Consider the following 11,704-nt stretch of genomic DNA (forward strand, 5'->3'; position numbering starts at 1 on the left):
ATATTATGTGGGACTACCTTTAGCATCAACCCTCATTTTTAAAGTAAAAATGCTTTTACTTTTCTATTTTCTTTTGTGATGTATAACCTCTATGTTAAAGGTTTAATTCACTCTTTTTGCACTTGCAGAGTCAATATTGCAGAGCCATATTATTGCATGTGAGGTGTTTGCTATTTTGGACACTTGCATTTGCTCTGAGCTAAGCCTGCATATCTTCTTCTTGTGTTGATTTTACTAAACATTGCTTCAGGATATATCTGACATGAGTTTCATTGTAAACATTTGCTATTCCCCTTGCTGGATCCCGGTTTGGTTAAGACCGATGGCTTTGTTTGTTAGTATTTGGATGAATGAGTCATATCATGTTCTGGTCACAACTCGATGTTAAACTTTCAGTGTTAGGACTTCTGAATTCAAGAAATCAGTCCATGCAGGCAAGTGAAGAACTCATGTAAAACTTTTGTTAACATCTGTATTACTGACCACGAGGTTTATGCGGCTCTTTAAAAAGTCATGGCTTAAATAAAAGAACTTCTCTTCTATTTCAATACTTTGTTCGTTTTAGTATCAGCATATTTCAGTAGAGAACCTTTCCTTTTTTGTACTTGCACAGTGGATGTGTTTGAAAGGTCTACACAGACATATTAGTAAAAAGCACCGTCTGCTCTGTCTTGAAATTACTTTCTTCCCTTTTTACATATGAAGTCAAAGAGAAAATTGCTTTTTTAAAGGGCAGTTGAAATGCTTGAATAAGACCACGCCATTGTCGTCTGCTTATCTTTTCAAATGTATTTATTTCTTGTAAAATATCCAGCTTATTATTGTACGATCCAGCAGATCATCATCTATACATCGACTTTATCGATTCTTATGAGTCCAGTTTTGAGGTCTCATTGGCTCAAGTCAAATCCACATGTTGATACTTTTTGTTTCATATTAAAAAATTTAGGTAGATAATCGCTTCTTCCTCTTTTTGTCATTATTCCTCGGATTGGCTGTAGAAGTGCATCATCTCTGCCCTCTCTTCATTGTATCCGTGGGAGTGTTCCTGCTCATTGCCTCCTCTTCCTCTGTCCTCCTGGCAGTGAATCCCCAGCCTCTTCTGCAGCTTCGCCTCCTGGAGGCGGAGCTCCATAGAGTCCACCAGGTCGTAGATGTTATCCAGGGACCACATAGGTGATGGAAACCATGTTTTGGGGTCACCATCCTTCCCCACAACCACCATGCTGAAATAGTCCTTATCGATCTTTAGCTGTTCCCTCATATTGTTGACCAAGTCAGGCGTCAATGACTCAACCTCAGTCTGACTGCGACCTGGGGGAAGGAATGGAAGTCATTTAAATTACACAAAACAGTGAAAAGCGAAAGAAACGAAAACTAGGATAACCCAGATACTTTCAGATTAGATAAAATATTATGACAGCTCAACCTTTTTATTTTTTATTCCTATTTATTCTATTTATCCCCTTTGTATATTTTATTTATATTTGTCTCTGTATTTATATATGTGTGTGTGTGTGTGTATATATATATATATATAACAATTCTGTAACTGTAACTTCGGTCGTTGCTGTGCTTTTTGGAAGTCGAATTTCCCAAAGGAACCCACCCGAGGGATTAATAAAGTTCTATCTTATCTCTTATCTTATCTCTTAAAACCACAGTCAAAACAAAACTTTCGAAAGCATTTCCTCTAGGCTCCAAAAGGGAGAGAGTCCCATATACTTCTATGTTGAAATGCTCGACTTTACAGCAAAAATAAACTTTTACTACCTGGAACAGAAACTTTTTCGTCCTCTGCAGCTAAATTTCCCCTTTGTGTCATCTGTGCTGACATTGATTTTATTTTTGCATTTTTAAAGGAAACATACAAAAAGGAGTCAAAAAATTAATCAAAAGCGCGTTTTTGTTTTTGTGCAGCATGTATTGCTATTTATCCATTGGGATCATTTTTGGTCAGCTGTATAGTTCTCTTTGCTATAATGAAGGGGGAACTCCAGGCATCAAGGGCCAGTGTCCTGCAGGTTTTAGATGTGTCCTTGATCCAACACAGCTGATTAAAATGGCTAAATTTCTTCCTTAACATGGCTTGAAGTTCTCCAGAGGCCTGGTAACTAACCAATCATTTGATTCAAGTGTGTTGACCCAGGGTGAGATCTAAAACCTGCAGGACACTGGCACTTCAGGCCTAGAGTTCCCTACCACTGATGTAGACTACACCTGCCAACTGCATCTCCATCTCTGTGCAGGCCAAACCACATATCTACATGTGGCAAAAGGTTAGCAGTAGTGACAGCATGATAGAATATAAATACTGAGTGTGTCTTCCTCAGCTACAGGCTTCCTTTGGTTGACAGATGTAGCCTTTTGCAGTCCACAAAACCTGTGAGATCATGCAAGCCACATCAATCTTTTTTCTTTTTTTTTTAAACAAAGAATGCTCTTAAACCAAAATGTTTATTAAACTACCTACCTTAAAATATACAATATTACTAATGATTTCAAACGTGTATGCTCCATTACGTCTCATACACCTGGAATGCCCCACATTACCATGACGTACCATTTAAGGGAAATAACTCAACAGTTCCTGATGCTTTTTCTTCTGTTCCTATCAGCTTTAGCATGGCAAAGTGACGAATACCTGAGAAAAACATAAGAGAAGGTACATTTAGACTCATTAAAAGGGACACATTCAGCACAGATAATCAAAACGATCCCTTTTTATAAAGACAAAGAAATGATTTTTGTGTCGATGAACCTATTTAGCTAAGTGCCTGTCTAGCTATGGTTATATATTTCAAATAATATGGCTCTTGTACCACACAATTTTATAAATGCATAACATTTTTAATACACTAATATTCATATTATAATATTCATTGTTTGATTCTGTCATGATCCGTACAGTTTTGTTTAATGGTATGCTTTTTCAGGTCCGAATTTCACAACCATGACAAATCTACCCATGTCTGACTTCTGGCTTCCTTGTAACACTTCCTTGTTACCGCGGGTCTTTTAAAACACGTACCCAGGGGACATTCCTGTCCTCTGACAGCAGAGAGCTGCTGCTGAAACAAATAGTCATCCTCAGAGGGAGCAGAGATGAGCAGCAGTCTCCTTTTAGAAATGAACCTAGAAATGAAAAATATAGATTTAAACTTGGATACCTGTCAGTTTCATTCAGTCATTAGACCACCTTCTATAAAATGGAAGACCATAGATTCAATCATACTTTTACCCAGTTTTCAAATTTGAATTATGCTACACTTTATATCATGATTTGTGTTAATAAAATAGAAACAAACATAAACTTACACAGGAATCAATAAAGACGAATATGAAGAATAATTACACGATTTAAGATAAAGATAGGAGATTGGACTGTGAAAGCTTCAGAGATCCACGCTCCACTAAAAAAAGGTCGCATTAACCACATGGGTTTTTTCACTGTTGATAATTTAAGGTGACGGAGAGATTAAAATATGCTGACCCTGTTTACAGCAATCTTCAAATTTATTTTGAGCTTGTTTTGTTCTTAGTGGATGGTGCTCACTGCAATAAAAACAGATTAGTTATATTACCTGAGCAGTGGGTTTTCTACTACAGGCTGTCCCATGTCTTTAGAGCACGCTGGTGGATTCTTTCTTTCCTTCTCTTTTTCTCGGTTCCTCGAGGGAAAGTTGTCAATGTAGTCAAACAAAGCCTGGCTTGATGGTGGAGCCTCAAAGACTCTCTGGGGGGGAAGGATAAGAGCAGGTGAGGGATTAGATCTTTAGTCTTTATGGGCATACATAAGCAACTAAACAACAAGGAAAATGTATTGCGATACAACTGTATTATTTACAATTTTTTTCTTTTTTGGTGAATGTCAAAGTTATTAAGTGACCAACACTTGGTCACATAATAAAGTTGTTCCCGATTACTTTAAGTGTTGCTGGAGTCATCAGAACTTTGTCTTCTCCATGCACCCTGGAAGTAGGTGAAGTTGTGCCAGAAATATTTGTTGCTATGAACATCAAAGTCCCATCTTTACCTGGTTAAATAATGGGTTCCTCGATGGGTTACTTTAAGTTCAAATATTGCAATGGTTTTGAAATATGAGTGTGTTGTCCTTTTAATCGCTAAACTTATCTGCTATCAGAAAGCCAAATAAGCAAGAAAAGGCCAAACTTGGAAAGCTCAGGTGAGATTTTCTTACACTGGCCTTGATGTCATAATCTGTGACAGTCATTGAAAAGAGGTCGGGCGACGACAGGCCGAGCTCTGCCCTCAGCAGAGAGATGGCCCCTAAATCCAAGAAGTGCTCTGCTTGGCCACTGAGTGGAGGCTCTGAATCTGGAGAACACACATACAAAGGATATAAATCAATGTGTGCACACACAGATGTTAGAGAAAATACCAAGTACACGTTACAGTGCATGCAACAAAAACAGTAATTATAACCACTATATCCCAAATCAGTGTCTCTGAACGATGTGTGAACTTGAAGACAGTGAGTACACAGGGCTTTTGTTTGGCTGTGTATATTCACCAAGTCCTCTTGTGGAAAGGGACTACTGTGTTAACTGTTAAAATGTAACTACTGAAGTATCACAGTGTAAAGGTTAAACTAAACATTTACTACATTCCGCAGTGCAAAATTAAACTGTTACTTCCTGGTACACAAGCTCAGAGAACTATTACATTTTGCTTAGCAGTAAACCTGAGCTGTTTATGTTATTCTGACTAAACCACTTCACTTTATTATTGTGTATTGCTATATGCTTTATTAGATACTATCTGCTTTTTTATGGCTGATGGGAACTGTGTATTGTATGGGTTAGTTCCCTGATGATGAATTCCACTGACTTTGTTGTGCTCTTGATTTTGTATTCAGCGTCATACTGAGGCTGAACTTTGTAGTTTTGAGTTAAATGTCTCAACGCACATTGACTGGATTAGGCTAGCATTAAATTTGGTTCAGTAAGGCGCCCGCTCACACAGGTCTACAGATCAGCCTCCAGATAAAAATGTGCATTCTCTAATCACTTAATGCATGTTTAAATATTCAGTCCTGCAGGTCTATAGATTGACGGTGACCCTCTGGCATATATATTTTTCCTGGGGAAAATATATATTCCCTGACTGGTTGGCAAGTGGTTGCAATCGCTTGGTGACGTTGGTGGCAAAGAGGAATATGGTGCTGCACCAAAACTCTCCTTATGATTTCTTTGGTTGATAACAGTTTGCATTGAAGATGTTGTCATTGCAGCAACTCTACTACCAACCACAGTGATCACAAGGAGGTTTTAGTTTCAGCACCTTCTGTACAACTTCTAGCAACCACTCTCGACCCAATCATGGAATACACATTTTTCCCGGAGGACGGGAGGTTGCTATGCCACGTCTCTAGGCCTATGTGACTGAGGGATAATTTATGTCCCTCTGAAGTTGAACTGCCTTACTTTACCTTCAACCATATGTTATTAATAAATGATATACTGATATGGTGACATATGGGAGTTAGGCTAAAATATTAATCGAAGGCTCAAAACAACAGTTCTTCAAAAACAAGTCCACAAACAATTGTGTTCAAAAGTTTACATACATTCATCATGGCCATGAATGTCATGGCAGTTGAGGGCTTTTCAGCGTAACTGGTGCTGAAGGTTCTACATTGTCTTAACTTGACAAGGCCAAGACCTATTAGGTTCTTGATTGACTACAACTAGTAGTTTCTCTTTTCCAGAATAAAAAGAATTTGTTTGATGCCATTAATTGGATTGACCAATATTCAGAACAATGAGAAAGTCCAACGAACTCAGTCAAGATTAAAGAAAGACAATAGGAGACTTAAATTAAAACCTTTTGAAGCCATTTCTAAACAACTGCAGATTCCAAGATAATTAACTTAAATGACTGTAAGTATGTGCCATTCAGATGTGTTATCACTATGTGGAAGAAGACCCAAACTGTCACCCTCAATAACTGAAAACATCCATCCATCCATTCGCTTCCGCTTATCCTTTTCAGGGTCGCGGGGGGCGCTGGAGCCTATCCCAGCTGTCATAGGGCGAGAGGCAGGGTACATCCTGGACAGGTCGCCAGTCTGTCGCAGGGCTAACACATAGGGACAGACAACCATTCGCACTCACATTCACTCGCACATTCACACAATGGCAATTTGGATTATCCAATTAACCTATCCCCACAAGCTGCATGTCTTTGGACAGTGGGAGGAAGCCGGAGAGAACCCACGCAAACACGGGGAGAACATGCAAACTCCACACAGAAAGACCCCGGCCTGATGGTGGAATTGAACTCAGGACCTTCTTGCTGTGCGGCAACAGTGCTAACCACCGTGCCACCGTGCTGCCTTTATCGCATGATAAATGTTTTTATTTACACGTAATCCACGTTGAGAAATGGGGACGAGACAAACCAGAAAGAAGCAGACCAACACCAACAACCTCCTGTGAGTTTTGTAGGTTATTCCAGGCCATTCCTCACTTTGTACTCATGAGTGTCTGTGCTGTGCTGTTTGAAGAGCAAGCCCCATAGAAAACAAAAACAAAAAAACAAAAAACTGAAATATCAGAATGACTATGACATTCATGCGCAGGGTTAGTGTGTCTAAAAACAGACTTCAGACCAAAGGTTAAAATTAATTTATTAATAATCCATGTCTGTACACGCATAAGGCGTATACCAAGATGGCTATCTCTTTACTAACAACCTTAAGGCTTATAAACAGTCTGTGTATTTTACCGTTAGCTATTGTTAGCATGCTAAAATAGCTGGCAATAGGTCAACACCCACGGACAATTTTGTTACTGTTCAGTTTCTAGGAAGCACTATATTTGCCTTTGGTTGCATGTTAGTAAAAAACAAAACAAAACCAAATACGTGTTGGTTCAGTGAACCCTGAGAGGATTTGTAGTTTTAAAAGCATTCATGAAGAGAACCTAAACAAATGTTGAAATGCAAATACATAACTGGCAACAAAAGGTAAAAACCCTTCCTACCTAGGTGGTAGTGCTGAATTATAAGTGTGCCATCACTTCCCTGTCCAGTAATGGTTGCCACTGTGATCTTCCTTATAGCGAGTTCACAGCGATACTTCTCATTCTCCTCAGTCTGCTGGATATACAGTGTTGCCTCTCTGTTGGGTGTTGAGATCACCTTGTATGAGGCAAAACAAAAACATGAAAATTGGTTCAGGTACAGCCGTGAAAACACATGATTTAAATTCATTAACAATCTGGAGGCAAAGAGAAGTGCAACGATTAGACAAAAGGTCTTACCATCAACCTTCTTGTCCCCTTTAAACTGTCCAAAAACTCCTTCAGCGCTGTTTTATCCTTCTCACTTGCCTCTCTGTTGGACTTTTTCCCCCTTCCTTTTCTTTTCTTTCCTTTTTTCCCTTTGCCTATTTTCTTAGACCTCTGTTTTTCCTTTTTGTTCCCCTTTCCACTCTGACCAGTTTTATTTCCATTATTTTTCTCTACATTTCTTTTCTTTCCTTCTTCCACAGATGGATGAGTGCTGCAATACAATATATAAAAAAGTCACTTTGATGTCCATCCAGCACTAAAAACAGTATTTATGTGCTGTAAGCAGAAGAGGAGGCAAGAAATACCAGATGTGAACACAAATCAAAACATTCAAAGGCATACTCTTCACTCTGTTTCAAAGTCTAACAAAACATACTAACTTAAAAAGACATTACCTGTTTTTCTTTACTTCCTCATTGCTCCTTGAAACAGATGGAAGACTGCTCACCCTTGTTTTCTCCTGTACTTTAGAATTGATGGGATCATTGTTGCTCGAAGGCTTTCTCATTGTAGACGGCTTACGAATTACAAACCTCGACCGACCACTCAGTATATCCTGGATCTTACTCCTCAGAGCAGCTTTTTTGTCCAAAGGTGGTCTTCTTTGTAATGGCACCACAGAAGTCACATTTCCTCTCCTCTGAGGACTAAGTGTCATCTTTTTTCTTTTTTTCACAATCTTCTTTTTGGTGGTTTTACATCTAAAACATGGCATAGAAAACAAAAAATTCACATGTGTGTTCACTTGGAAAACTATGAAATCTTTATCTGTTTTTAATCATCATTTTTTTTAAACTGATGAACGTAAGTGTCAGGGATTGTAAAAAAAAAAAAATACAATAAAATAAAATGAGGGGGAGTTGTTTAGCAGGAAGTCTGGTGAGCAGATACTGCCCATGGAATAACGTCCTGTTCATGTCATGGTCCTGCGACCATGACTCAGTGACTTTGTGTTTGTGTTCTTTATTGTTATTATTCTCTTTATTATTCATGGGCTGTTTTGGGATGGTTTGTGTTTTGGGATTTTAGATACTGGGTTCTGGGTTTGTGCTCCCTCTATTGGTCCCTGGTGTTAGTGTTCCCCTGTCTCGTCAGGTTAATCAGGTCCAGCTGTTTCCCCCCACCTGTGTGTGATTTCCCAGTGTCTCTCTGTGTACTTATAGTGTGTGTTTTCCTCTGCTCCTCGTCGCGTCGTCTGTGTTCATACCCTGTGAAATCCTCTGCGTGCTCTCCCTGCTGTTCTCCCTTCATGTTCAGGTTTGCCACTCCTTTGTGTAGTTTCTCCCAGTTTAGTTCGTCCTTAGTTCAGTTTTGCCATCTCCCTTTTATGTTTGGTATTGTCAATAAATCACCCTTCACGTCTGAAATAGTGCTGCGTTTGAGTCCTCCTTCCACTCTTCACACGGCCGCTGACCCGGACCGTGACAGTTCACCAATGAATCGCTTCACTTGTTCCCCATCGCTTTGTCAGTTGCTGCATTTGATATTCAATATTCTGGTTGTGTAGATTAGTCTTGCATATTTTCCAACCTTATTAGTCCATAGTATCCTTCTTTCCCATTGGTAGTTAATTCAGTCTCTCAGAAGTGAGTTTGACTTAAGCTAGTGCCCAACTGCTTATAGGTGAGTTATAGTTTCTGTGTTCTTGAGTCTGCTAGAGAGACTACTCTGATCTGAGTGACGTCAATTTCATCATCAGACAGTGAAAGCAAGGCGGTCATACACTTAAGTGACCGGATAAACTAATGAGACTTTTCTTTACCTGCATCAACTACTCAGCAGCCTCCAGGTGGAAGGAGGACAACCGTTACTCAGTCTCTGTAACTGCTAGTCTTATTTGTGTGCGTACGCCATATAATGGTCTAAAGATCTCTGAAACTCTTGTATATAATTGTTTTGCACTGGGTACAAATATCCTTGCACATTTTGTGACTCTTCTGTACTTATTGTTTCTGAATTCACTGCAGGAGCCTGTCTAGGACTGTTTGGCAAACTTCCTGACACGTTCCTCTCAAAGCTCAGAAATATTACATTAATTTAATTTGTGATGTTGACTTGACCATAGATGTGCATGTCAGAGTAAATTGTTGTCTGACTCTCTCTGCTAGCCCTGCAATATACTGGTAACATGTCCAGGGTATATCCTGGCTGTCACTCCATGACCGCTGGGATAGGCTCCAGACCTCTATGACCCTGAACTGTGTAAGTGGAAGAAAATGAATTATTGATGCTAAACAGGACAAACATTTCACGGTGTACAGCTGAAAAGGAAGCATGATCATCATATATAGGACCTTTAAAATTAGTCATCACATAAAAATAAAAGTAAGGTAGTGAAACCTGAGGTGAGATCCTTTTCTGGTCATCTTCTCCAGCTTCCTCATGGGGAACTGATCGATGACCTCCAAAACGGCCTCGACACGCACCGGATAAGGGAAGCGCTCGCTGACCCGTAGGTTCTTCTTTATAACCAGCATGGTGAACTTTTGCTCCTGACATGATTGGTGTTCAACACAAATCAGAAACACATCAACTAGTAAACCACCAAGAAGCATTTCAGTTTAAAAAAGAATTAAAAACGCAATAACTTTTTTATATGTTGACAAGAGTTTGAAATGAATCACACAGTTTATGGCACACTGGTTACTTGGCTGGTAAGCTCCAGGTAGTGCAGCAGTTTGGTAACCGTGTCGGGGTCCAGGTTCTCGACTGTGGCATCTCCTTGAAAAGTTGTTTTCTGGATCCGTCCCTCCATCATAGCATTCTGAATGATAGTTACAATGTACGTATCTCTTTCTGCTAAATGGCAGTTCAGGCCTTTCTGAGTAAGGCAGAGAAAGAAACAATCAAATAAAACAAGTAAAAATTGATGGATAAGCAGCTAGTTTAAATTTTTTTTTAAATCTGAAAAAAGAGTAAATAATGTGTATGTATCAGAATAAATTGCAGAGAAGTACTTGCTCCATTTCTTCTAGCTGTTTCTCCATCATACGAAGATATTGGTCACTGTGGGATGGAGCTGTTATCACCCACAGACGCTTTTTACCTGCAAGGGAAAATCGGTGACTGTAGGGACATAAGAACAGGAACATCTGCTGGTCAATTAATTCCTCTTACCTGCAAAGTCAGCCAGGAAATCCATCTCTGGAGCCAAGCTTGATGATGACTCTCCAACTTTTCTGTTATATCCATCTTCTCTGCTTTCTTCCAGCCCTAATCCATGTTCAATTCCAGGAGGAAGGTCTGAGTAGTCTCCCCAGTCTCGTACATTTGGGTCCAACAGTTCCTTTGGCTTACCGTCACCGAAGCCCTGCCATGCAGCCAGCAAACCCAGGTTGTTGAGGCTCCACAAAGCTGCAATCAGCAACAGATAGTGTGAGGTAAAAAACTGAGGCATCTTCACTGATGTTGCAAATAAATTGGTCTGGCGATCAGCTGGAACTGCTTAGCAACTCATAAATCCTCATCTGAAGTAAAAATACATATGTGCAGTGTTGCTTTCACCACCGCTTGTTTAGAAGTGATGTGCAGTTATTTTAAAAAAGGGGAAAAAAAAGTATCCAGTTAATAAAACAATAGCCTGAATCCCAGTTCAACGCTCCACTGAAGGCTTTATGGTGAAAAACAGGTGGATCCAACCTGGAATCTGTAAAGGAAAGGGAAAAGCAAAGACTATCGTGGTGTTAACGTCTCTCTGCAGCAGAGAAACTGACTCGAGAGACACTCCTCTCCTTACACACAGACACACACTCCTGGATCGAATTAAACCCCAGACCCTTTAACAGGAAACTCCTGGAATTTTCTGCAACTTCAAAGCATTTTCTCCCAGAAAACTCTCTCTCCCTCTCTGTCCCACACACTACCATACTATTACACACACACCCCACAAAAAATAGTCATTGTTGCATAATTGGCGCCACACATTGTCTTTGGTTTGAATCTCTTCACCAGATGAAATTTCATTGTATTCAGCATGTTTGATTTACACATATGTCACTATCTGTCAGACAAAAGGATGAACTTTAATCACAAACTTTGTTACCGCACACATGATTTGTGAGAGGTGATTTCCTGGGGTTTTCCCAGGAAAAGGGCAAAGACAGTGAAGGTCATAAACTTTGGGAAGTTCAGGCAGTTCAGACCAAAGCCATTTGTTCAGGAGAGTCAAAGCTTTTAAGTGATGGGAAATGGCAATTACCATAAATAACCAAGACCACACTGCAGATGCCGATGTCTAGAAAAGGTCACACCAGTTCAAAATTGTCAATCTGAGACAAATGTCCTCACAGGGCAAGAGCCTTCTGTCAGGTAAAGGCACTCATCTTTCTCCAACCTCACAAAGCTTAAAAACAACAAAGCTAGATAGCTTACAACCACCTTCCTCTCAT

At 39.7% G+C, this 11,704-nt stretch overlaps 1 protein-coding gene across 1 annotated transcript; it reads right to left on the reverse strand.

Moving 5' to 3' along the window:
* Positions 1-816: 816 nt before the first annotated feature.
* ccdc80l2 (coiled-coil domain containing 80 like 2) lies at positions 817-11,015 on the reverse strand. Its single transcript, XM_085358165.1, has 12 exons — positions 10,434-11,015; positions 10,274-10,362; positions 9,964-10,137; positions 9,657-9,808; positions 7,712-8,017; positions 7,287-7,527; positions 7,008-7,164; positions 4,202-4,338; positions 3,585-3,736; positions 3,032-3,135; positions 2,564-2,644; positions 817-1,314 (listed from the first exon to the last, which is right to left on the reverse strand). The coding sequence occupies exons 1-12, from the start codon at positions 10,711-10,713 to the stop codon at positions 980-982; spliced, it is 2,208 nt and encodes a 735-aa protein (XP_085214291.1). The 5' UTR covers positions 10,714-11,015; the 3' UTR covers positions 817-979.
* Positions 11,016-11,704: the final 689 nt, after the last annotated feature.

The sequence above is a fragment of the Diplotaxodon limnothrissa genome, linkage group LG7, assembly GCF_057381915.1.
Source record: "Diplotaxodon limnothrissa isolate DT_005_m linkage group LG7, D_limnothrissa_male_GT1.1, whole genome shotgun sequence".
NCBI classification, from domain to species: domain Eukaryota; kingdom Metazoa; phylum Chordata; class Actinopteri; order Cichliformes; family Cichlidae; genus Diplotaxodon; species Diplotaxodon limnothrissa.

What these genes read in the sequence shown, in the direction of transcription:
- ccdc80l2 (XM_085358165.1), bottom strand. Translation starts at nt 10,713, where the DNA reads ATGCCTCAGTTTTTTACCTCACACTATCTGTTGCTGATTGCAGCTTTG. An exon ending in TTTCCTGGCTGACTTTGCAG is followed by an intron (nt 10,363 to 10,433) that starts GTAAGAGGAATT and finishes TTTCCCTTGCAG; the next exon opens with GTAAAAAGCGTCTGTGGGTG. An exon ending in AGGACAGGAATGTCCCCTGG is followed by an intron (nt 2,645 to 3,031) that starts GTACGTGTTTTA and finishes TGTTTTTCTCAG; the next exon opens with GTATTCGTCACTTTGCCATG.